General features: G+C 31.8%; 2 protein-coding genes across 2 annotated transcripts in view; one reads left to right on the forward strand and one right to left on the reverse strand.

The window, feature by feature from the left end:
* The first annotated feature begins 8,147 nt into the window (after positions 1-8,147).
* LOC134693747 (ctenidin-3-like) lies at positions 8,148-13,020 on the forward strand. The gene is made up of 3 exons (XM_063554655.1): positions 8,148-8,216; positions 10,069-10,676; positions 12,915-13,020. Exons 2-3 carry the CDS (start codon positions 10,070-10,072, stop codon positions 12,920-12,922), a joined length of 615 nt encoding a protein of 204 aa, XP_063410725.1. The 5' UTR covers positions 8,148-8,216; position 10,069; the 3' UTR covers positions 12,923-13,020.
* A 9,723-nt stretch (positions 13,021-22,743) lies between these two features.
* LOC134692292 (soluble guanylate cyclase gcy-33-like) overlaps positions 22,744-27,672 on the reverse strand; it is a 30,708-nt gene continuing 25,779 nt past the window's right edge. The window contains exons 4-6 of the mRNA XM_063552741.1: positions 24,899-24,997; positions 24,493-24,584; positions 22,744-23,439 (exon numbers count right to left, since the gene is read on the reverse strand). Coding sequence (XP_063408811.1) covers positions 22,744-23,439; positions 24,493-24,584; positions 24,899-24,997 — 887 coding nt within the window. The remainder of the gene's footprint in view (positions 23,440-24,492; positions 24,585-24,898; positions 24,998-27,672) is intronic.

Genomic DNA, 27,672 nt, shown 5'->3' on the forward strand with positions numbered 1-27,672 from the left:
CATTTGGATGTATAACGTTGACTGCTATACCCATAATAACTACAAGCATACGACCGATAGCAATATCCAGCTTCTGCAATGCTGTAACATTGAAATATTCATACCAATGTTAAATAATTTTGTTTTTGCGTAAATGCGAAATATATTTTTTGATATACATATTGGAGCACCAAATAACTTTGTGTATGCATTATTTGTCTAAAAAAACAATGTGAGTATTTTAGGTATTTGAAGATGTTCTATGCTTATAACAAGAAATATAAATCAAAGATATAATATCATGAAATAGAAATATTATAATAGGTAATTGACTTCTTCCATGTTATTTGTCTAATTGCCAGTCCTACCACAACTCCTTAATTTTCGTAATACAAAATAGTGTTCAAAACATAATTTATTGCTCTACAAGTGATTTTTTATTCAAATTTCGTCAATTTTTATCATAGAAAACCAGCCCAGATTAACGTATGTCCTTCAACAATGAGAGTACCGCTTAGTCAGCTATAAAAGGTCCCAAATTGATATATAAAGCAATTTCAACCTTAAAATTAGCAGCCTTATTTATGTACAATAGTTGATGAAAAACAAATATGTAAAACATCAACAAACGACACCACTGAATTACAGGCTCCTGACTTTGAACAGGCAAATACATGGTGTGTGGTATCACTCTCTTTAATACGAATGGCAAATATATGCCTATACATTGCACAAGCATTACAGCCGACTAACTCTGAATTTCTACTTTCCAAATTATATTATGTACGTCATGTATTAGGGCTGATTTTTATACATACCTTATGCTACTTATGATTTCTGCAACAATCATAAATACAAGCAACCAAGGCATAGCCATTCTAATATTGGATCTAATGCCAGAAATTTTCAAATTTATTTTATATAGTCTATCAATCAGGAAGTGTTTGAGAACTTGTTAAATTGATAACCAATTGTAAACAATGATAATGTTGTGTAGTACTGTATTGATATATACTAATTTAGTATTACGACTTATTTAAACAGAAACACTGGTATAAATCAAATCATATTTCATTACAAAATCAAAGTCAAGTTCTCTTCATGTTATAGTTATTGCACTGTTGCCTATTCTAAACATGTTGATATATGTGTTTGTTTATATATATTGAAATATTGGAGTACCCTTTATTCAGCATTATAAATGTCAATAAAAAAGTAATTAAAAAAGGGAAAACCACCGTTATAATTGTGCGCAGTTTTCCTGCTTGAGTTCTTTTTTTCTGTTTTTTCGCGAAGTTCTATTTTCACAGGTAATTTTTAAATATCCAGTGCATCGACGGGCTACACATTACACTGGTACTTTCGAAATTGTAAATGATACAGCGATTGTAATATCCAATTCGCAAGCCTGAATTTGACCTAAAATAAAATACGAATTGGACAATTAATTTAATTTGATATGATATTTTAGGGTTTATGTTTCATATAAAGGGCCAATCAGTATGGTAAGATTATTGAGACAAGTTTGCAATGAGTAACAAAAAAGTGTTGAATCGATAGAACTGAAGGCACAATCACGAGCGGTACATGATGCACACATTGGGTTTCTCTTTCTGTTTAACTCAAGAAAAGTGCTTTATTATCCGAAATTCGATACTATACATATCTGAAACAGATAGGCGCATATGATGCAAAAACCCATGTAAATTTGCCTATGTTATAGCAATTGAAATGTTATCTTATGGGTAGGCTCATATGAAGCAATAACCCATGTGAATTTGCATATAATATTACAGTTCAAATGTTATGGTATGAGTAGTTCGGGAACCTATGGTCGAGTGTTTGTCGTTGGTTGCGGACTCCATTATTCCTTTTTGTTTATTGTATTTCTTAACTTTATTTTGTTCTTTCATAAATTGCTTTACAGTATTGTTTTGCTCATGGTTAAGAGACGTATGGTAACCTGATGTTGCTGACATCTACATCATTTGGTCTTTGTAATACAGCAGGAATTACAATATGTAAATCAAATATAGACAGCAATATTGGAATTAATGAAACAATATAGATATAAAAATAATGATTGAGCAACATGAATTTTTAGTTTACACATTGCGAGTGTTGACCACAAAAATGTGTTTAATTTTGTTTAGATATTTGCCTGTGACGTCACATTTGTGTGTCGATCATACAATGCGTGGTTTGACTATGCTATTATTGTGTGCTGATTATGGTTGTAAACGTTTTCGGTTTTATTCTGTGTTGACATGCATATCAATTATATGATCATTTTTATAAATTTGCATGCTGTTTGCAAAAATATGACTTACTAAAAACTATAAGGAATTTCCTATCCAAGACAGATAACCTTAGCCGTTCTTTGCACAGCTTTTTGGAATTTTGGGTCATCAATGTTCTTCATCTTTGTTTGCATTTCGACATCAGTACAACGGTCAGTCGTCAGTCTTAAGTAGACGAAACATGCATCTGGCGTACTAAATTATAAGCATGGTACTTTAAATAACTATAGGCATGTCGTAATGATCCATGGTATTGTTAATTTGTGTATCTCCTATCCTGATTATTTTTTCGTTTATTTGTATTGTAGTCCTGTCATGTAATAGTGTCATTGTAATGTTTTATTTGACATTACCATGAAAGCGGATGGTTTGGCTAGCCACAAAACCAGGTGCTACCCATCTTTTTTTCTTAAATGTCCTGTACCAAGTTTGGAAAATTGCAATTGTTATCTGATAGTTCGTTTCTGTGTGTTGCACTGTCGTTTGGTTTTTTGTTGCACTTCAGTAGTTCTGTTGTTTTGTTGCTTTCCTCTTATATTTGTTGTGTTTCTTTCAGTTTCAAACCCGGATTTGGTTTTTCTCATTCGACTATGACTTACTAACAGCGGTATACGACTGTTGTCTTTACTTCACAACTTGTGAAAATTGGATATAGATTGATATCAACTCTCGATCGTTATTGAATTCAAATAGTAATGATTAACTCGCACCAGAATCGTTAAGTATTATATTGAAATTGAATTAATCGAATCGACCTGAAGCAATATCCCATTCTAACTCGTTATGAAACCTATAAATATACATACATGTACATGATAGGGACTCGATACAGTAGTCATTTTTTTGGGGCTCTGTATAGCGTACTTTTCGATGTCAGCCAAGGGTTCGTGTTAAAGACCGTTCTTTGACCTATAATGGTTTTTCTATTACACATTTTTCAACGAATTTGTTTCAAAATGTGAATACAGTTTCGTCATGTTCGTATCCTTATAAAAATGATATACTTTTGGAATATATAACGGTAGTTTTGACATTTCGATCTAGTATAAAGATAATAACCTATGCAAGTCTTCTAGTCTTCGTTCAGTAGAAAACCAGTTTCAGAAGAACAATTAAAAGATCCTAGGGTAATTGTGTATAGTTGTTGACAGTTTTGTTTTCAATATTCAAGATCATTTACATCTGAAAAACATGAAGCAAAAACAATCAATGTAGCTAGGGTTTTTTTAGTCATGTATTTGCCTTTTGTTTGTCCCGTTCTCTGTTTTTCCTCGACGTACAATCGTGACCTAGTAATTAACTATCTTGTAACAAAATCATACCGATTGTTCCTCACATATTGACGATTGGTTTAATTTCAATATCATACATCCTTTACCTCGCCAACGTAATAAAAGATGAAGATTAAAATACTATCCTTCAACATAAGTCAGAATTGTAGAGTTTATTTATGTTACAACCAGGGCTGAAGGTATGATAACTCCAAATACTCTTTAATGAGGTTTAAGATATAATGTGATACTCAACGTCTATTATTGTTATTGTGGTATTTATATTGTCCACATAACAGTAATACAAATCTCGTACCAAGAACGTTGTTATGCTAAGGATAATATTATAAACACATGAAACAGACGTGTCTACCAGCAACTGAAGAGGTATTGTGTATACATATACATTGTAAAGCATATACACATGTCAATAGCTTACATGTTTATAAACAAATAACCCTTTTCGATACTATATTTTGACTTGAATCGACACTATAGAAGCGTGTGACAGAAGTCATATTTCTGAGCCTTAAAACATTAACGACATGTTTTTTACAGAATTTATTCATTAATACCAGAAAAACTATCATCTGTAATTTAACCAAATACGCCTTCTTTCCAATATACATCTTTCGAGTTCAATGCATTTCCGTCATAAACTTTTTTTGGTGAACGTCACTCGTGCGTTTAGGTGCGTCTTGACTTCCGTTTTAATGTTTGGCGAGTGGTTGAAAACTGTAAAGCTATATTGCATGAATTATTCGGCAAATTCAATTTTCATTATTGATAATCTGTACCGCTGTCATTGAAGAATTGTGATTTAAGTACATACTGAACAAACTTTATTTTGAGTTTATCCTGGAAAATAACGATCACTAAGACGCTTGAAGAACGTTTATAGTGCAGGGATACATGCAAGCCCATCTATCTGGTAAATGACGCTACAAAGGCGCGTATAATTAACGAGTTTTTATCCGGTGATGGATGAACCCGAAAGTGGCCTATTGTGACGTTTTTATTAATGTGATGCTGAGTTCACACGTAATCGAATTCGATTCGCATTAACTAATTCGAACTAGTTTAAGTTGCTTTCGAAACGTTTTCCATCCTAACGTCAATTCTAATTCGAATTACAATGTGCGTCAAATTCGTGCTACTGTCCAAACGACGTTAACCTTAAATTCGTATAAGTTTTAGTAATTCCATTAGTTAACTGGATTTGTCTTCAAAAGCGATTTATGATATTTGAACATCGATAAACTGATGTTGCTTTATTTACAAATTTCAAATATTTTATTAAATTTCAATTTCGATTACCTGTGCATGTCATGATGTCGCCATTTAATAATAATTAAAAAAAACAAGGCTGTCAAGAACAAGAGAACGACGCACGAGTATTTATGCAAAGTTTTTGACAGTTATACGTTCTATTTACACACTCGTTCTCATCTGAAATTGAATGTAATTATAAAACAGTAAATGAGAAAATCAAATTTATTTTAGAATACAATAGTTGTCTCACTGTCAATTATACCACAGCTCCTAATTTTCATATTGACATTTAATATACATTTTTACCTGATAGCATAAATGAATGATATAAACTACATGTTAGTTAGATTAATGAAAAGCACATATAGTGTGAAAATATATTATTTTAATAATACTGATTCTTTTGAACGCTGTACTTATCTTAGCACGTTGAGCCGACAAATCTCGAAAAACACATTCATCTGTCTGGGGAAACACATGATCCACCATTTTAACATGAGGTAGAACCATGCACAATGTTTAATTAAATTCAGAAGTTAAATGTAAACTTATGGAGGTCATTTATATGCAAATTGATAAAAAGAAAACATAAAAACAAATATGAATCATCATTGAAACATAACAATTAAACAATATATATTTATACCAAAACCTGGCTGCATATAAATAGTATATATCATTAAAAGACCCTCTCCTACATCAAGGCTGCAAAATGGAACAAAATGATCTATTTAAATTTTAAAATAATGACAATATAAATCGATTAATGTTTATGAAATTTTCATTAATGAATTAGAAGTTCTCGGTATACAAGAGGCTCAAACATCAGGATAAACTGTTCTCAATCACTTGATTTGTTAAATATGACGTTTTTGTGCGTCGAACGTTCATTAAGAATAAACATATAAGTAATCCCAAGACTACAAAGAAAATCGAAGAAAAAACAAAAAAACAGTCTTCACATTACTGCACAAAAACCTTATAATGGGCAACACGACCTAAATAAAAAAAAAACAAGGGTGATATCGGGTGTCCATGATGGATATGTAGATTATAATAAGCATTTAGAAATGTGTTTATTTTAAAATGAAGATAACTAAATATAAGTACTAACATATATATGTACGTCTAATGTTGAAGGAAGCTGCGATAAGGTATCTATGCGATATGCGATTAAAAATATTACAAACTTGTACCTTTTCATAAGAGGAAGTGAACTCACTAACGAACATTATGATATATGGTTTATTCACATGACAACATAAAAACAAAAATGATCGAGTGTAGTAACCTTTAACGATCACACCTTTGCCAATCAAGAAACCCACATAATGTTGTATAACGCTGACTTTCAAACCCCTGATATCCATAGGTGTATGACCGATAGCAATATTTCATTGTAGTCTCAAGTTCTGTTATGTTACAATATTAGTAAATTAACATTAAAGTATAATTGAAAAAAACACAATACAGGCGGTATACTGTATTCTTGAATGTTGACTGTAAACTAAATATATTCCCTCTCCTTTAAAAAAAAGTAAAAAAATATATCCAAGTGTCTGGTTTTTTTACCATGGCAAGGCGCCTTTTAAAGTACCGCAGTGACATTTATCTAAATAAACATTTAATAAACAACTTATAAATTGTTTGTCACACGATTGAAGGCACTAGCTTTAAAACTGTTTTCTTTCTTAAGTTGATATTATAAAAAACAAAAAGATGTGTCATGACTACCAGTTTTAACTCTCCCCCAGAGACAAAATGATTTAGAAGTTAATAACCGTAGGTAACCGTACGACCCTTAACACAGAGCAAAACCCATACAGTATAGTCCGTCATAAAAATGCAAAACAATCCAAATGGGAAAGTTAATGGCGCGATGAGTGTACGAACGAAAAACAAATATTATATACCGCAACAAACAACAACAATTGTATTGCATGCTCCTTACTTAGAACAAGGCCACACATTGTGTGTTAAACATGTTAACGCTCGACCCTCTAAGTTTAGGTAAAGTAAAACAACATTTTGTCAGCACACGTGGCATTTTGAAAGTTGTATTAAACACAACTTATATGCAGATATCTAGACCAAGAAAGGAAGGATTGGTTCAATTTATGTTGGGTGTCTATGCGTTACCTGTAGTAGTTCAGAAGTCATATGGTCAAATGTATGTAGAAAAAGACAGCATTATCCATAGACATATGCCTGATATAATAAAGGGACCCGTTAAATATACTTCGGTATAAGTAGGTCAGCATATTTCTGATTCAGAAAAAAAAAAAAATCTTTTTTTTTAAATCAACACACGTTTATGTTATTTTTTGTATTTAATATGAATGTTTATTGTTGCAAGGCAATTAAATAATACAATATGCAAATATTAAATTGTTTTTTTACCAAAAAACATAGTGTAGTTTGACTAAGAAAATTGTCGATATTTAGATTACAAATGCAGAACTACATATAAATTATTATACAATTCTATCAAATATATTTCATATAGTGTTTGTTTCAACATACATGTAGTAACAGTTATATAAATTAGGTTTCCAAACTCGAATATGTGAGCGAAATTAATTTTCCTATATTCTATACAATTCACTTTTTACCATTCACTTGTTAAATTTATGAAAGTATAAAAATTGCACATATACAATGTATCTTTTGTTCAATTGTAATTAATCAAATCCAAACAACTCAAATCAAAATTGGTGTAAAATCCAAATATTGGATTGTTACCAGAACAAACATGACAATATTTACAAACGTACAATTATATTAAAATTTAGGCAACATTCATAGTATTAAAGATTTAATTGTATTAATGGGTAGATGTCACTTTGAAATAAATCAAACTATTCATATTGTACTTGTTCATATCCTTAACTATATAAACGGAACGTAATAAAGTCGTGTCAGTCCTGCTTTAAGTTAATTAGTTTGATGGAGTTTACTTTTTTCCTTTTTTTTTAAATTCATTTTTACATTGCACAAAAATGTTTTAGATTTCCCTTCTCTTAAAAATATCATCTCCAATGCTTCACAAATATGTGACAAGAAATACAGCTGGCCAATTAAAAATGCAATTTGCTTATTTATTCAACGACATTGTTTACACTAAAATTTCAAAAAGACCAATATTTGTCAATATACAACTTTTTATCATTTATCAAATTAAAATGTTTATTTTTTACTTAAACAAATTTTGATCTATTGTTCCTTATTATAAACAATTTTCAGTATAAAATGCACAATTAATCTTGATTGATTTGTGGTGATATATAGATATTCAGTATAATGCATCTTGTTTTATTACTAAATGCGCAATATATAAAGCTTCTGAAATCAAACTTTCAGCACAACACTGGACCACTGCACCGAACCTGAACAAGTAAGTCTTAATATTTTCTCTCAGTTTTTATTTGACTCTACAGTCTACTCTCTACAACCGAAGTTATTCTCTTATTTCAAAATTTCTTCGAATTTTTAAAAGAGAGGAAAGTTGTGTTTTGTTCTTTGACTGCTCAGAGTAGACTATAGGAGAGTTCGTGCATTATAAATATGCTACAATTGAAAAAGGTTTATCCAAATTAATTTTCTTATTCACAATTAGGGAAATATCCGATAGATTCAAATTACCTTCATTTATGGCCATGGTATAAAACACAGGTTAATTGAGTAAATTTGATATATTCTATTTTTTAGTGACTTAGATTAACTATTTTATCTTCCATTTAATTGATTAACATTTTTAGGCCATGCCAGGACTTTTTAAAGCTAAATGTAAGGTCCATTGAATGTCTTTTCATTTTGTCAAAGTTCTTACGATGACCTGTTATGGTTCAAATATATGTTCTCTATTCTATGTCTATGAGTAATTGTTTCACGGGTTGCCATAAATTTCATTGTATTATAAAAATAGGAGTTGTCGAACAAATAAAAGGGCTTGAAAGAAAATTTCAATAAATTGATTTATTAAGCTGTTTCATAGATAAACCACATTACTGAACAAATGACGTTTTCAATTCAGTTGTTATCTTACAGTTTGTTTATGTGTGATGGATTGTCCTTTTTTGTTGCACTTCAGTCTTTCTGTTGTTTTGTTGTTTTACTCTCATAGTTGATGTGTTTCCTTTCGGATTTAGTTTGTTACCCGGATTTGTTTTCTCTCAATCGATTTATGACTATCAACTACGCTATACTACTGTTGCCTATTTTTGGCCCATAACTTTGATAGTGATATACATTGATAAAATAAACTACATTTGTTATATATTAATCTGTGATGGTATATTTTGCTTACTTCGACGTTATTTTTACATTATCCAGATAGAATAAAGAGAATAAGAAATTGGAGACTGAAACCGTTATTTATGAGTAAAATAATATAAAAACTGTAAAATTAATATGTATTGTCCTAATAATATGATAAAACTTACAACCACAGCTATAAAACTGTTTGTTTAATGTAGAAAAAAAAGTATTCATGTACATATTTTAAACGTTTATAGGCTTGTTCTCAGACAAAATAAAACATTTCACTATAACTCTAATTAAGTTAACGATCAATTTAATCTTATTCACGATCAGCGGAGCATGTACGGTAAGGGCAAATGTTGGCCTAAAATTTGAACCGCACATGATAAAAGATTTTTGAAACTTTTGAAATACTTGCAAATGTCTACTGTCCGTTTAAAATAATTATAAATTGCTAAAGATAATATTTTAATATCACTTATATGAAAAATCTATCAAATATATAACATAAAACGTCACTGTTCAGATGTTGGTTTTTGTTGTTTTAAATGTAAGTCACCACAGTCGTGTCTAGTCTCAACCTTTGCACATGTTAGGCTTCATCATCAAATACAACATTTTATTAAAATATAAAAACCAAACACAATGCGGTCAAGTGTACTTTAGACATTAACAACAAAAACAACTATACACATTAGCACAAATGATTGAATTTTCAAGATTTGGGTACTAATGCATGAATTTATGATACCTTCCAATAAAAAGGAGATTCATCAGGCCTATGCCTTTTACTCGGAAGATATTTTTTTAACAAGATGTACTAATTAGAAAACGCATAAACAAACGAAAGTCGGCAGGGTTTGTATAACACAGTTTTAACCAAATGGCACACGCATAATTTAACTTTAGTACAAGGAAAATATACAGATCCTTTTCATCATTTTTACCTGAACACATAATTTAAATATTTGTTTTGTCTACGACAGAATGAAGATCGCTATTTGCGTTTTGATTGCCATCTGTAGCTCTGTGAGCGCACTCTCGAAAGGGGGATACGGAGGCGGATACGGAGGCGGATATGGAGGCGGCAGACGTGGATACGGTGGAGGTGGATATGGAGGATATGGTGGATACGGTGGTGGTTTAGGAGGATTCGGTGGTGGTTTAGGAGGATTCGGAGGCAGTTTAGGAGGAGTCGGAGGTGGTTTAGGAGGATTCGGAGGCGGTTTAGGAGGTGGGTTAGGAGGATACGGTGGTGGTTACGGAAGAGGAAGATACGTAGGATATGGACAAGTCTTTGTTGTCAGAGGGGGAGGGTATGGTGGTTACGGAGGTGGACTTGGAGGCGGGTTTGGTGGATATGGAGGATATGGTGGTTATGGAGGAGGTCTTGGAGGTGGTCTCGGAGGAGGTCTCGGAGGAGGTCTCGGAGGAGGTTTTGGAGGAGGTCTCGGTGGTTATGGAGGATATGGTGGATACGGACAAGGACTCGGTGGTGGTCTCGGAGGAGGTCTCGGAGGAGGTTTTGGCGGAGGTCGCGGAGGATATGGTGGTTATGGTGGTTCCGGTGGTTATAAATACGGAAAGGGCAAAGGTAATATTAAAAGTCAATATTTAGGAAATACTAAGTGACTGTATTGTATTTCAATCTCCAACGGTTTTAAATCACCAATTGATGCCGTAAATCGGAGCCTAAAATACAATATATTGATATCTTCAATGAGTGCAACTGACAGAAACCAACGCGAATTCAAACATTTAAAATATGTCATATGTTGTATGCGCTTGCGTTTACATTTTCATTGCATCATTGTGAGTTGGTGACACACAATGAACGTTATAAATAAAGGCAACTATAGTATACCGCTGTTCAAAACTCATAAATCCATAGACAAAAAACAAAATCGGGGTCACAAACTTAAACCGAGGGAAACGCATTAAATATAAGAGAACAAGGACACAACACCGAAATGCATTAAATATAAGAGAACAATGACACAACACCGAAACGCAACACACACAGAAACGGACCAAGCATCAGACAAAATCCCACGAGAATAACACATATAACATCTAAACCAAATACATGAATTTGGGATAAACAAGTACCGTGCCACGTCTTATCTTAATATCTCAAAAATAAGAGAAAACAAACGACACAACATTAAAATGCAACACACACAGAAACGAATAATAATATAACAATGGCCATCTTCCTGACTTGGTACAGGACATTTTTAAAGGGGAATACAAATGGTGGGTTGAACCTGGTTTTGTGGCATGCCAAACCTCGCACTTTAATGGCCAAGTAATATATAACATTGAAATGACAACATAATATTACAGGACTACAATACAAATAAATAGGAGAAAATATTAGACAAAGAAACACATGATTAATAGATAACAAAAAGAATCAGGTTTAAAATTCAATAATATAAACGATGCTGCAGTAGAATAGATAATTGTTGTAATTGCTCATACACAGGCTTGATTTCTTTTGTCTGTTTGATTACTTCAGATATGTTGACATGATATTCTCAAATATCTTCCTGCATTTCGTCTTACTATAAATCATAATGGATCATAATGGGCAACAAGAATAATTTAGAGGAAAATTGTAAATTTAGGAGATAACCATATTATATTTTAAGCTCCGACTGCATCAATTATTGATTGATGGTCACATATAAGTTTACTGAAGAAGCCTTATCTGAACCAGTAAACGGATATTTGCGACCGTCAAATTACCAATTGATGCAATCGGAGCTTTAATACAATAGTGTTATCTCCTTTCTAATGAAATGATTGAAAATAGTTGTGTGTTAATTTCCATACAGCAACTGTGAATGCCATGAGCATTGGTGATGTTATTCAATCAAATTGAACGTTACAAACAATGTTTCATTAGTTTAAGAAATTGATGTCGTCAGTATTCAACAAAATAAACGTGAAATTTTTGCACAACTTATAAAAAAGAAGATGTGGTATTATTGCCAATGAAACAACTATCCGCACAAGGCCAATAGAATAAGTAGAAAGCTCTCTCACAAGCAAAAAACCCCTAACTGTAAAAATATAAAGGCATACACTACAGACACGGGGACACATTCTACTGAATCCACACAGCATGAGTAACAAACCCTGCAAAGGTTATTTTCTTTAAAATAAGATGACTTGTTTCTTCTAATTTCTATAGCAAAAATATCCGGATTGAGGACTTAAAACAAATAATTAAAAAATGCGTTTCCATTAAAAACTGCAATTGTTACCTATTATACAAATAGTTAGACTGTTTCCGGAAACAAATTGCGGGTTTAATCCATGTTTATAAAACTTCGTATTTAAAAAATATTCTTTTTTCTTCTGGAAAATGTGTAGTTCTGACTGATACAGTGACAGAAACTTGATGTCTAAAGAAATCGATTTTGTATTTAACTTATTATTTCACAGTTACATCCGAACAAAACCGCGAAGTATCCTATGATTGAAAAGTTCGCCCAAATAAAAGAGGGGCAACAGATACTAGAGGGACAGTCAATCACAAATAGATTGAGACTAAACTGACAACATCACATGTGACTAAACCATTAAAAGATAAAAATACAAATTACAGTACACAAGACATGACATATAAAATTAAAGACAAAGCAATGACAATCCAACAAAATAATAAAAATTAAAATACACAAGTAGCAATGTGGCAACTTTTTATCAGACACCAAATGACATACTAGTATATCGAGGTTAACAACTATATGTCACCATACGGCATTCTGCAATAAACACAATTAATACAATGATAACCTACTATTTTTTCATTTTCTTTCAGGATATTGAAAGCTGATTCTTACCCAAAACAGACTGATATTACCCAAAACGGACAACGAATGATTTAATTTTACATTTCTGTTATAATATATAATCGTTGCATTCATTTTGTGTTGACATTTTGTTATCAGAAGGGAGCGACCATTTAACTTCAAGGGGGAAAGGGTATTTTTTTTTGTACACAAAAATATTCTAAACCTAGATTTTCCCCATACTTAATTGTATCAAATTGTTATACAAGATTTGTTTGATAGCGTCGAAAAACTAAAAATCAAAATTCTGACTCAGGTAAAACTCCATTCCCCGCCCATTGAAGATATACGGTTGCTCCATAAAGTGAAGCACCGCCATAACTAAAGACACATTTCTGTTGAGAGGGAATGTCAATGTCTTAAAATAAACGTTCAAAATCTCATTTACTCTGAAAATTGGAAATGACAAACAGACAAACAATAGTACACATGACGCAACATCGAAAAAACGAACCCCACTAAGAACTAGGGGTGATCTCAGGTGCTTTAAAAGGTTAAGCAGATCCTGCTTCACATGTGGCAGCCGTCGTGTTGCTCATGTAAAGGTAGCGTTAAAACACAAAAAATCGAATTGGATTGTCATGAATTATTCTGAAATATTCGTTAAACAAATATAGGAAGTCGAAGAAAACAGATATCTTGATAATATTCATATTGTATTACCCTATCGACTTCCAAATTCCGTCATCTATTACTGCTATCGGAGTTCAGTCTGGCGTCTTCTTGTAATTGATACTCAAACTATTTAAACATCCTGCTGATAAATTATCAGTCCCGGTGTTAGCACCAGAACACCGGTCAGAACTTGTACTGACATGATTTATTACAAAAAAGTAATATAACAAAAATACCAACATGACCAGACAGGAAAATTCAAATCGGAAAGCGTCTTAACAAATGGCAAAATCAAAAGACCAAACACATCAAACGAATGCAAACAACTGTCATATTCCTTAATGACACTTCTATATGTAAATTAAAATCTGAGTAAAAGTCGAACGATCTTGAGATGTACAAAATGGAAAACAACACGTTTTATAATTTATTGCGTCCGAAGCGCTTTTCTGGATTTACCTTCATCAGGAACGCTCAAAGCCAAATATTTGAAATCCGAAGATGTACAAGTATCAACAACTAGACTGTCTTTGATTACAAAACGTGCCATAAACGTGTCTCAAACTTATCTGTAGCGTTTTCGAATGCGCATGTCAAGTATGTATTACGTGCATGTAGCAAACAGGTATACGCTTGACAAACGCTAGAGCTGGTTGAAACATGTAATGCTGCATAAAAATTCTTTGAGTTAAAGCGTCCGTTCACCAAGCGTATAATTTAACATTTCGACGTACTTCAAACTTATGTAGGGCGCGTCTAACGATTAATTAGCGTTCGGGTTGTACGTCAGAGTCACGTCGGTCTATACGCCAATGTGTGACACCGGCATTATGTAGAAGAAACGCGCGTCTGGTGTATTGAATAATAGTTCTGGTAAATTTGAATACTATCTCAAAACCTTCTTGTCCCTGTTGACAAATATTATTTATTATTATCTTCCGCATTCTTCAATTGGATAATATTTATCGTTGAAATCTTTCCATTTGTCGCGCATTTCGTTAAGTAACAAATTCAAAGGAATAATGTGTTAAACCAACGGATAAATTAAATTTCAACAACTAGACTGTCTTTGATTATAATGGTCCATCTCCTTATGTTGGATTTATTCGCCGTGTTGATGACCCATTGGTGGTCTTCTTCAGTTTGTTTGCTGTTTTGGCGAGTTGTTGTCCCTTTGTCACAATCCTCATTTTCATTCTTAATATTACTCTGTGTCAATCCAGCACTAATAGTACTGTCATGCCTTCAAATCTACACAAATCATATATATATATATATATGTGTGTTAGTTTCTTTCTATACATACCTTTTTTGAAGTATGATTTCTGCATTAGCCAGAAAAACTAGGCACCAAGGAACACTCATTCTTCCTAATCTCAGATTTTCCTGCTATTTTGATCTGACGCATTTTTCAATCAGGAAGTGTGTTTTTTTTAACAAATAACCAGTAAAATGTGGTATTTATAATTTATCATTCAGGAAGTATTTGCCAAATGCGTAGTTAGAACCAGTTTAGAAAAGGACTTGTTTTTACTTTGTATTATTTTCAGCAATTATATAAGATAAAAAGACTATTTTTACACATCACATTTACACTTTGAATCATATTTCAGTTGAAAGGTATTGTCATTTTGTTCGTATAAACGTATTCAAAGAACAATCATAGAATAATACTCAGCGCTCATGGCTTCTTTCAACAAATGTTTGAACATTTGTTTACTCCTATGATTGTGTTTATATATTGTTTTTTTTATACTTTCGATGTAAATTCACGAAAAGACGATTTTGCTGCGCCAGATACTTTGTGTAAAATATTTCAAATGAAAAAGAAAATGTTAAATAAGTTATACTCAGCTAAGACCGTGTTCACATTGACCTAAACTCGGTGTTATGTAAGTGTAACTCACACATAAACTAAACATAATTACGTTCCCATTGATAACACTCAATGTTTACATGTAGTTTAAATCATGTTTTGCCTACATGCAGTCGATAGTCGATGTAGGCCTTGTGTAGGTTCAGTGTACACAAAACTAGGCATTCCGAACTGTAATTTTTCCATTTATACGTAAAAAAAGAAACGATTTTTATATAAAATTGATACTTATAACACTTATTAATAAAGTTCTTTACAGAAATATTTGTCTAAACTTGATATATTTATTTGTTATAAAACACTTTACGTAGCCTTATTAGCCCCTTATCAAGACTCATCCATCATCTTTGCCGAACACATAATTTATTAGAAAAGGTCTTCCCATCACAGGCACTTGTTTCTGTCAATATATGGTTTACTATCCATACCAGTACAAAATGTGTTTTTGTACTGGTATGGATAGTAAACCATATATTGACAGAAACAAGTACCTGTGCTTCCCATATCGACTGGACGTACACACTTGACAGAAATATTTGCCACTGGTATTTTTTCAAACAACGATTCACTCATTAATGCATTACTGAAAAAGGGTGAGGTTACTTGTTTGTTTGTGTAGAATCTCTGATCCGTTAAAATACAATTAGAAATAAAAAAAATATATCACCCTCTTCTTTTGCCAAAGAAAGACTTGTAGAACAATATCATTTGAAACAAACAGAAAAGATAGAAATGTACTGATCCTTAAAATCGCAATTCTTTTTCTCTGTTTATATAAGCAAGCTGATGCAGCCTTTTATTTAATGCGTAGTCGAGACATCTTTAAACTACTGTAAATCATCCAGAATTACTTTCTTAAAGGAGCAACCACTTTACTTTAAAAACAAAGGGGGGGGGGGTCTGAGTGCGAATTTTTTCTCGCGCGAAAGTTGATATTTATTTCGATGATAGCAATTCAATATTTAACACTATTATGTATGGGGAAACTTTGGATTCAGAATATTTTTTCATTCTAATCATCTGTATGACCCAATTGTGGAAAAATCCATCCCCCTTTTTTTTTAAAGTCAAATGGTCGTTCCCTTACTGCTAGAAAAGTTGTTTGAAAGTTTGAATTCGGTTTCTTCGTAATGAACATTTAAATGACATATAGTTTACAAGTGTGAACAAATCTTATGTACAGGTAACTAAACAAGGTGTATAGATGTGGACAAATCTTATGTGAAACTAGTGTACAGTTCATTAAACCAAATGTAAACATGTTTACTGTACACCGCGTTTGGTGTGAACACGGCCTAAGTTTTACTGTTTACTAAGTGTAAGTGGACTGTCTTGTTACAAAAAATCTAAAACATGTACAAAATCTTTAGATAGGTATTTCTGCAATTGAAATAAATTTTTTAAAAATTTAACATACAGCTCTTTAACGGTTTCGGTACTTATACATCTTCGGATTTCAAATGTTTGGCTTTGAGCGTTCCTGATGAAGCTAAATCTAGAAATGCGCGTCGGAAGCAAGAAATTAATAACGTGTTGTTTTCAATATTTTAACGATTTTCACTGTATGTAGTTATCTTACTGCGAATCAACTGATTGGAACTTCGACATCATTTTAGCTTGATCTTAAATCAAATCAAATATGTAAATTATTGGGGTCGTCACCATGTAATAAATATTGTAAAGTACCCGATGACAAAACAAATATTTACTCCATACAAAGTATAGAAGCTTCAAAGACAAAATGTTTTAAAAGATGGACGTAAGATACCAGAGGGACAGTCAAACTCATAAATAGAAAGTAAAATGACAAATCCATGGAGTAAAACGAAAAAAAGAGACAAACAGACAAACAATAGTACACATGACACAACATAGAAAACTAAAGAAGAGGCAACATGAACCCCACCAAAAACTACGTATGGGTGATCTCAAGTGCTCTGAAAGGGTAAGTAGATCCTGTTCCACATGTGGCACCCGTCGTGTTTCTCATGTTATAATAAATCCTGAAAATTTATAAAATGATTGGAATTGTTCTCATGCCGTAAGGAACGATGTTACGCTGTATGTCGTTAGTATCAAATACAACTGAATTTTTGGAAATATTGTTAATTCTTCAAAAGAAGGAAACTAAAAAATAAAGTAAAAAATTACAGAACTTAATTCAAAACGGAAAGTCCCTTATAAATTGGCAAATTCAAAAGCTAGAACACATCAAACGAATGGTTCACTTAAACGCCGTTTAATCTGAATTGATAACAATGACATTGTTTGCAGTATTTAAAGACATGATTATGCTATGTATCCGGGTTTTATAACTTTAAAACTTCTAACAAAAGTGATGTTTTACGAAAAATAATTATTAGAATTACAGATCTGTCATTTTGTAACTTCTCATTTTGACCAATCGCTTATTTTGATATCGACTAGTCATTGTCATTGAACTTTGATTTATTTTAAATTTCTGATCAGATTTGTCCTCCGAGTATTATGTTTGAATGTGAAATATATTACGTAACACAAGACAGGGATGGTAAATAAAAATCTGAAGTTAAAAATTCTAAAATAAGTCATACAACCACTCTTTATTGTCGGAATCAAAATATAGCAATGATTTGTCTCCTGTCCTTAATCTATTCTGAACGCTGAAGTCTAAATAATTTATAAAATTATTACTTTTTCTTAAATATGATTGAAGTAATATTCCTCGACGTGAAGTCTGAATATGTAAGCCACGGCTTCCTGTTGCAGACCGTACTTTGACCTATAATGGTTTACTGTTTTGTTTGTATTCGAATTTTGGCTGTCCACGGTATAGGGTTTAAAGACTAAAGAATTATCTTCGTAAACAATGAAAACAGAACAATCTTCATTTGCGTAAATAAATTTTTAGTACAATTGATGAACAGAAAACAGTAAAACAAACTATGAACTATTGAGGTTTAGAGTTAACATTTATTCAGCGCTGAAATTATATATGTGTATCACAGATAAATTTGTGTCATTCATCATTTCAAAAGGAAAATGCAAAATCATGATTAATAACTGGTTTACAAATATTTTCATTTATGATTGAAAAAGTGCATATCTTTTATCGTGAATTCGGATAACCGAGACGAAATAATTCCTGTATGAAAATCAGATATATATGTACGTCAAAAATGTAATTTCCCAATGGGAGTTCCATAAACATTATAACACTTCCTTAAGATAAATCAATCACAGCGCGTGGTATAATATATTACCATTAACAATAGGAAAACCTCATGCAAGATATATCATAAAATAAAATGCAAATGCAAATCTCGCGAAAAACCATAACGTTACAAATAGGTTTGTATAAAAACATAAACTAAAATGCTACGAGAAGAACTTATTTAGGTCCATCGTATTTCACAGGTGTCATTTGATGCGTACCAGCATGACTTTGGGATATTTAAACACGGTACTAAATTGATGTAATAAAATGATCATACATTTTATTTGCTTCAATCTATGTTTGACATTAAATCATATTAGGGCAAACACTATTTCTAGTGAGAAATCAAGACGACACGGTATGTTTGCAAGCATACAAATTTCATCTGAAGATTAATGGACGAAACTGTACACTCTTAGAGGACACTGTACGACCTGCTTGTACGACCTGCTACTATAAAAACACTCAGCCATATATAGTTTGATACCAATGAATACGGTATGACATATGTGAACCAATTCTAACAAGAAAACGAGCGCCGTGATTTTGTCCTTACGTTGTTCGTCGTCAGTCGTCGTTTACTTTTACAAAAATCATCTGCTCTGAAAAAATGGGCCAAAGTTTACCAAACTAGGCCACAATTATCATTGATGTATCTAGTTTTAAAAATTGTGTCCGATGACCCGGCCAACCATCTCAGATGGCCGACATGTCTAAAACTAAAACTAAAATTTGGGGGTAAAATGTAGTTTTTGGCTTATATTTCTCTAACCAAAGAATTTAGAACAAATCTGAAAAAATGTCAATCAGGTTGGGGTTTATCTGACTTGAAATTTGCAGATGAATCAGACAACCCGTTCTTGGGTTGCTGCCCCTGAATTGGTAATTTTTTGAAAATTTTGCCGTTTTGTGTTATTATTTTGAATATGATTATATATAGGGATAAACTGTTAACAGCAATAATGTACAGCAAAGTGAGATCTACAAATAAGTCAAATCCCCAAAGTGGACATTTAAACCCCTGAGGAATATTAGATAGAGATAACTGTAAGCAGCGAGAATGTTCAGTAAAGTAAGACCTACAAGCACATCACCATCACCCAAACACAATATTTTCATGGATCCATCTGTGTTCTTTGTTTGATATGCAAATAGGCCAAGGTGAGCGAGTCTCTAGTTATATCATGGCGTTGTCAGTCTGGCAATCCCTTTGGTAGCTTCGTCTTTCGTTTGTTCACTGCTATTTATGCATAGGTACTATTTCTGTACTAAACATATATAGTACTGGAAAGTTATTTTTGATATTAAGAGCAAGTTTATTACTTAAAATATATTGTAATAATTAGTTACAGTTACATGTATTTTACAGATCTTCTGTACCGAAAATTTGTTCTTTATACCAAGCACTAAATATTAAAAGTAAATTTCTATAACTATTTAGTTTAGTACAGACATAGTACCTTTGCATAATGATCACAATATTCTATGTTTAAAAGAGATTTTAAATAGACAAACTTTTAAACTGCTAAGCGGAAGCAAAACATTGTAGTACTAAAACTTGAAGTACAAATCAAGTACTGTAAAATACAGGTACTTAAACATTTAAAATAGATTTCCAGTTCTACAGATTTTGGGCAAAAAAATAGGACCTAATAGATGCACAAGAATCTGTGTAAGTGCTTAACACAAATAACATTGGATCTGTGAGCAACAGAACGAACCAAGAATAAATAATTAAAAGTAAAAGCCTAAAAATACCAAACTCTTAGAAAAATTCAAAACAGAAAGACCCTATTCAAATGCCAAATCATAACCCCAATCACACCAAACGAATAGTAACAACTGTCATATTCCTGAGTGGTACAACATTTCCGTATGTAGAATAGAGACTTTTACAAGTAATTTCTAAAAGGTTGTTCGACATTTTTGACATTTCTCGGATACATTTGTTGATATCAGAATGTATTTATATTGAAAATAATATATGCATTTTCTCCATAGAATTAATATTTTAAACACATTTGTCTAACTTTTGTTTAGTTTTGTATGCGATATGTCTATACAATACTTTCGAATCACATTGAGTTACTCTCCTTTGTTTAATTATTTGAATCGTCAACTTTCGATAATAGACCAAATGATGTAGAAAGTATCAAACGTTGGACATAAAAAGCCCTTCAAAAATTTGCAGATTTATTAGTGTTATTAGAGAGTGTTTGTGCATGAAGGACAGTCGTATATTGCAGTTATTGGTTTTTTTAAGTAAGTTTGAACACCTAAATTTTAATCACATTTCCTAATATTTTTTTTTAACTTCTTTCAAATCAATATATATTCGTTAAGATTTATGGAATCAACGAAGAAGCATTATGTTATAAAGCTAACTGTCCGATGATTCTTTAAGAAGTGATGCAACAAGCCATTCCAATTTCATTTAAAAGAAAGAAAAAAAAACTTACATAAAACATGCTGTTTTTTACGGTAGTAATATAATAATAGTAATTATATATGTGCAAAGCTAATAAACTGAAGTTTGATCTGTGTAAACCAATTGTAACCTACATTTTCATGATTTCATTTTAAAACATTATACAGTGTAACCTGCCTAATCCAACATCGTGCATTAACCGACACATTTTCATGGTCCCAAAATATCACTATCATTGCAGAAAAAAACATGAGTATTCCGACACACTGCTTCATTCGACATATTTTTCTGGTTTCATAGTGTGTCGGGTAACACGCATAACACTGTAGTAGTCGCTTCTGTTTTTTTGTTGAAACATTAGAAGATATGGTATGATTATCCACGAGATAACTATCCAGTATCTAAATAAGAATAATGTGGTTGATAAATAGAGGTTATCGAACGGCTTTTAATGACACAGAATGGTTAGATGTAAAAGGCTCCTGACAACAAAACCAATTAACAAACAAACTAACACAAAAAACTAAACAAGCTGTTTTATAACTGAATGCTTTTTTATAACATGCCCGTATTTATTAGTTTTTTTTTTGAAAGTAAACGATCATCAGCAAATTTATTAGTGTTATTAGAGAGTGTTTGTGCATGAAGGACAGTCGTATATTGCAGTTATTGTTTTTTTTAAGTAAGTTTGAACTTTCCTAAATTTTAATCACATTTCCTAATATTTTTTTTTAACTTCTTTCAAATCAATATATATTCGTTAAGATTTATGGAATCAACGAAGAAGCATTATTTTATAAAGCTAACTGTCCGATGATTCTTTATGGAGTGATGCAACAAGCCATTCCAATTTCATTAAAAAGAAAGAAAAAAAGCTTACATGAAACATGCTGTTTTTTACGGTAGTAATATAATAATAGTAATTATATATGTGCAAAGCTAATAAACTGAAGTTTGATCTGTGTAAACCAATTGTAACCTACATTTTCATGATTTCATTTTAAAACATTATACAGTGTAACCTGCCTAATCCAACATCGTGCATTAACCGACACATTTTCATGGTCCCAAAATATCCCTATCATTGCAAAAAAAACATGAGTATTCCAAAACCCTTCTTAATTCGACATATTTTTCTGGTTTCATAGTGTGTCGGGTAACACGCATAACACTGTAGTAGTCGCTTTTGTTTTTTGTTGAAACATTAGAAGATATGGTATGAGTATCCAATAGATAACTATCCAGTATCTAAATAAGAATAATGTAGTTGATAAATAGAGGTTATCGAACGGCTTTTTAAAGACACAGAATGGTTAGATGTAAAAGGCTCCTGACAACAAAACCAATCAACAAACAAACTAACACAAAAAAACTAAACACGCTGTTTTATAACTGAATGCTTTTTTATAACATAGATATAGGAAGATTTGGTGTGAGTGCCAATGAGACAACTCTCCATCCAAATAACAATTTAAAAAGTAAACCATTATAGGTCAAAGTACGGTCTTCAACACGGAGCCTTGGCTCACACCGAACAACAAGCTATAAAGGGCCCCAAAATTACTAGTGTAAAACCATTCAAACGGGAAAACCAACGGTCTAATCTATATAAACATGCCCGTATTCATTAGTTTTTTTTTTAAAAAGTAAACGATCATCAGCAATAATAAATTTTCTTTTCTATTACGAACTAAATTCGCTAAGATTTAAAGAAGATATTTCTATTATTGTTTCGTTTTTCCGTAAATCATACGATTCATTTAAACCTTCATTGTCTAATGATGTATCACGCGAGAGTGTTTCTATAACGGAAGGAATAGTAGTTAAAGCATCAGATCTTACATTATTTTCAATAACTCCAATGTCAGTGTTTTGTAGATTTATCGATGAATTGGTTGTGTGTTCTCTAGAAATATTCTTAAAGTCCGTTTTCATATTTTCTAAGCTTTTATACGTAGTTTCGTTGAGTTTGTCGTCGTTCTTATCACAATTTTCATATTTTGCCATCTGATGATCTGCACTTGTATCATTTGAATTCGATAATTCTGTTGGATTTTCACCAATTATATTGGTTTCGTTCTGCATAATTTCCGATTTATTAACTATTAGACCAATGATCGGAGTAGTAATAGCTGATGAATTTGTTTTTCCATCTGTAACATTGTCAATGCATTCGGTTTTATTTCCGTGCAATGACGTGTTTGCTTCAGTTTTTTCCTGATTTGTTTTATTGTTACTATTTTTATTGAGATCATCAGCAGAGTTTTGTTTCTTTTTCTTAGTTTTTTTCTTTGGCTGCCACAAGCACACCATTGTATCGTTTGCAGCCGACATATCTTTTCTACCGTCTAACCAATAAGTTACCATAGCTCCTTTCCCCTGAAATATTCAGATGAGTATACTAATGTCCAGAGATCAATATAAACCCAAGAACTGCGTCGGTGCTTTTCGTATACTATTCTTTGATATGTTTATTCATGTTGTAGATGCGTAGTAAATAATCTCATCTCCAGTGCTAAATGTTTTGTTTTCTTTTTTAGTAAGTTGATTTCCTCATCGTTTGATGTATGCCGAACAATTCTGCTTCAAGTGAACATTCCTCTGTTGTGAAGTTTAAACAATGTCTCAAATTCAGGGAAGGGGGTGCTAAAATCAGGACGTCTGCCACAAATTATATGTTTGTACGAAACAAGTCATGTTATAGTTCAAGTAATAGTAGTAGGTTTTTTTTGTCAATTTTTTTAAAATCATTAAGACTGTTAGTTCTATAAATTAGAACTTTTAAACGTATCATTTTGCCAGGGCTTTTTATAGAGGATACGATTTGTGTCACGTTATTTTTTCGTTTGTGGATGATAGTTGTCTCATTGGTAATTTCTCTTTCTTTCAAAAAAGGAGCTTAATGAGCCGGGATTCAATATCGTACGTGAACAGGTGATTTACTGTAACTCATTGAAACGCATCTAAAGCCCTACCTCATTGTCTCTTTGTCTGTTTAAATGTTGTTTTGCTATTCAAATATAAGTTTTTGACCACTGAACAAGCCTGTGGTTAATTTGTTGTAGCTGTTTGCAAACTGCCATAATTGAATTTACGTTAATGGTTTTAGCAAAATTCAGGACGTTGTTTTTCTGCATTTGTTCATGATTTTTCACGGCGGGCATTTTGAAAGTAACTAGACGGCAGAGTGGGAAAAATTCATTGAACAAACACTCATTTTATTTACGTCCTGCGATTTCTAACAGGTAGATGATAGTCACATTGGCAATCATATCATTGAAAAGATTAAAACTACATTTTAAAACGAATCAATTTACTTTATTGTACACCTATCCAGTTATGATATTTTGCTCGCGGTAGACTAGTTTTTCTTAGATTTGGTATCAAAAATCCTAATAATATATACATATATCGTTTGACCCTTGGTTTTACCTTAATAATAATCTCACCACGGGATGTTATTTCATAGTTACTCGTTGCTTCTAATATATCTCGTGTTTCTTTACTGATATGTATCTTCAGTGCTGAAAACAGAAATGTTGTTACAAGATCCAGTAAATCTATCTAAAGGATAATATTTATTTCGAAAAAAATAAAGGAAGAAGATTACACATTTGAAGGTAAAATATCTATAATGTTATTTTCATTTGATGATGATTTTGATAATTACGTAGAATTCAAATTTTCATCAAAGTTAAAATTTTTCCCTATACCGAAAATAGAAGACCCTCATAGGAAGTTAAGGTCGTTAAAAACCCAACTTCAATTCACTATATGAAAAATACAATTATTTCGTCGTTATAAAACATTTGTGCACATTATACTATTATAAACATACGTAAACTATTGCTCTCCATTCTGGAGGCTGTATTAACTGTATCCCCAAATAAACAATATCTCGGCATCTTGATTCCAACAACACCAGCAACACATGGACCTGATTATGAAAATTAATAACAGATTTATCATACACTGAAAATTTTCCAAAGTTTAATTTTTGTATCTGCGTTGTTTTCATAACATGAAATAAAACCTCATGGCTCAACCAGATTACCTAGTTTCTGTGTTGATCATAAAAGAGAAAACCAAGTTGTTTTTTTTTGTGAAAAGAGGGGAGAGTTATCCTGCTATCGTAATCAAAGACTTACATTAAAAAAAAAAACAGACCATAACATTGACAAAAATCAATGACGAATGGGACTACACAGAAAATCTAAATATAGAATCATTAAAAGGGATGAAACAAGATTCTAAAAAAAGTAGAGAGTTTCATTTGTATCTAATGCCTTTAAAAATAAACGAGGATAGGAATAGTGTACCCAAGTGAAGGTATAGAAATTCAAGTGCCATTTGAAGATCGCTATACACCTTAAAGATTCTCGGCGTACCCGATAATCTGTCCCGCTAAGACTATTGACGTCATACAACAATCACTTTTCTATTGTGTCAACATTTTACGGGAACCTATGTGATATCCAGTATTATCGGACAAAGAGCGAAATGGTGTATTATGGACATTTAAATCTTTGCAATATCTTTTGATGTCAGGATAAGCTCTGTTTTTTTCTCTGTTTTATGTATCGATAACAGTTAATTTCAGCAGGGATACAAAAACATTTTTACTTATGTTTGCTTGTGTTTGTTTTATATTCAAACAGGGATAATCACACGTTTGCATCGGTCTTCATGTGATTTAAAAAAAATCTTATAATGAATAAGAAGTCATATATAAAATGATATTACTGGTGTGTCTTCTGTAGATGAAATCGCTTCTGGTGTATACTTCTATAAGTCTGATATCTTTGAAAATGTTTCTACACGACATAGACCTTACTTAGTGGTGCTGTAAAATATATTTCTATTTTTCAATCAACTTCCTATTCACCATTGCTCTTGATCAAGTAGTGCCAATATACTTAAAAAAGAAGAGATTTAACTTTTCGAATATTAAAAAAAAAGATGTAAAAGAAACGATACTTTTACATCAGAGAGATTAATAAAATCCCAACAGGATAAAATATATCAAGACTATTTAGACATCGCAGCGATTTAATTTTTAAATAATCGTATTAAAAAGTCTTCAAATGTGTTAGAATAAAAGAGATATGACTTATTTACACTATTTACACACACAAAAGAAAAGGAAGTTACCAAGGGCTCATCAACAACTCAAGAGAACCGACAACGTCATGTCGAAAGTTATTTCCTGATTCCTTTGAAATGTAGTACCTGTAGTAATAAACATTGCTGTATCATTGTTAATCTTTGTTTAACATAAATAAATTATAATTTTATTACATTGATTGCAATGTATTTCATTGATTGCAATGTATTACGCTGATCTACAGCGATGATTTTTACATACATGTATAAATAAACTCGATAATTTAACTCATTTGATGTCATACCGTAAGATGTGGTGTCAAGATGTTGTCGATAAGATTACATCAATAACAATTGAACGAGCGACCTGGAATGTTGCATGATGCTAGACGGACGCGGACGGAGGATGGATTCACAGACGCATTGATCAATTAGAAGTATTATAAATCTTGCTTAGAAAGCGGAGCATGCAAAAGTGTTAGTTCTCTTTTGAACATGTAAACTAATTTCGAGAAAAAAGTGTCGCTTGGAAGCTTATCCCGTAGTACCGATTGTCAATATTTAGTATATGTTTACCATTTTTATATCCAGTAAACGTTTTTATTTAAATGTTATGTTGGCTCTGCCAACAGTGGAACACACTAATTAAAATAAAAAAATAACTCAAAGAGCTTTAATTAAAACTATAGAAAAATATTTTTTTTTTGTTTCTTTATTTTAACATATATATCAGTCATTCTCAGGGAAAAATAATGAAATGGTTCATAGCAAAAACAAGAGTGACATCCAAGAAACTGGTGTGATGAAGATAATTATACCAATTTAGGGTAATTTCTCGTAATTTGATTGGTTTATATTGTTCTAATAAATTTCAGAACTATTATTTTATTACGTCAGTTAGAATTTTCTCTCTTAAACCAGTAACCTAGTATTTTGTTTTTTTGTTTTTTACAGTATCAATATTTTCCTTCATTTACTGTTTTAGATTTATAAATGTCTAACATAACAAAATCAGAATTAATTTGTTAAACAGTGTGCAACTGTTCTAAAAACAGAATTTATCGGGTCAGTTAATTCACGTATGAGGACAGTTGCACATTGTGTAACTAATAACATGTTTCATCACAAGTGAATGGCGGTTGTAAATCACTGTCTGTTCCGTTTTGCATTTTTGTTTATATATTCGAGGGACTGTCATTAAAATACATATACTCAATATCAACTCTTGTACATAAATATTTTATCTTATCTACAACAACAAGATAATACTGAATCTGATATAAGCATCGTTTGTTTATGTGTTACATATTTGTTTTTGTTCATATTTTGTACATAAATTGGCAATCATTCTATATCTCCTTTTTTATATTGTGTTTATGGAAAGCTCTAAATAAAGAAATTTCTACTGTAAACATTGACAGAACACAGTGTATCATCATCAAATATTTGCGCCAGATTTGACGCTTGATCTGTAATTATAAGAGCGATAAAACCGTATAAGTAAACATA

The sequence above is a fragment of the Mytilus trossulus genome, chromosome 12 (assembly GCF_036588685.1).
Source record: "Mytilus trossulus isolate FHL-02 chromosome 12, PNRI_Mtr1.1.1.hap1, whole genome shotgun sequence".
NCBI classification, from domain to species: Eukaryota; Metazoa; Mollusca; class Bivalvia; order Mytilida; family Mytilidae; genus Mytilus; species Mytilus trossulus.

Coding starts and splice junctions, on each gene's coding strand:
- LOC134693747 (XM_063554655.1), top strand. CDS start 10,070: ATGAAGATCGCTATTTGCGTTTTGATTGCCATCTGTAGCTCTGTGAGC.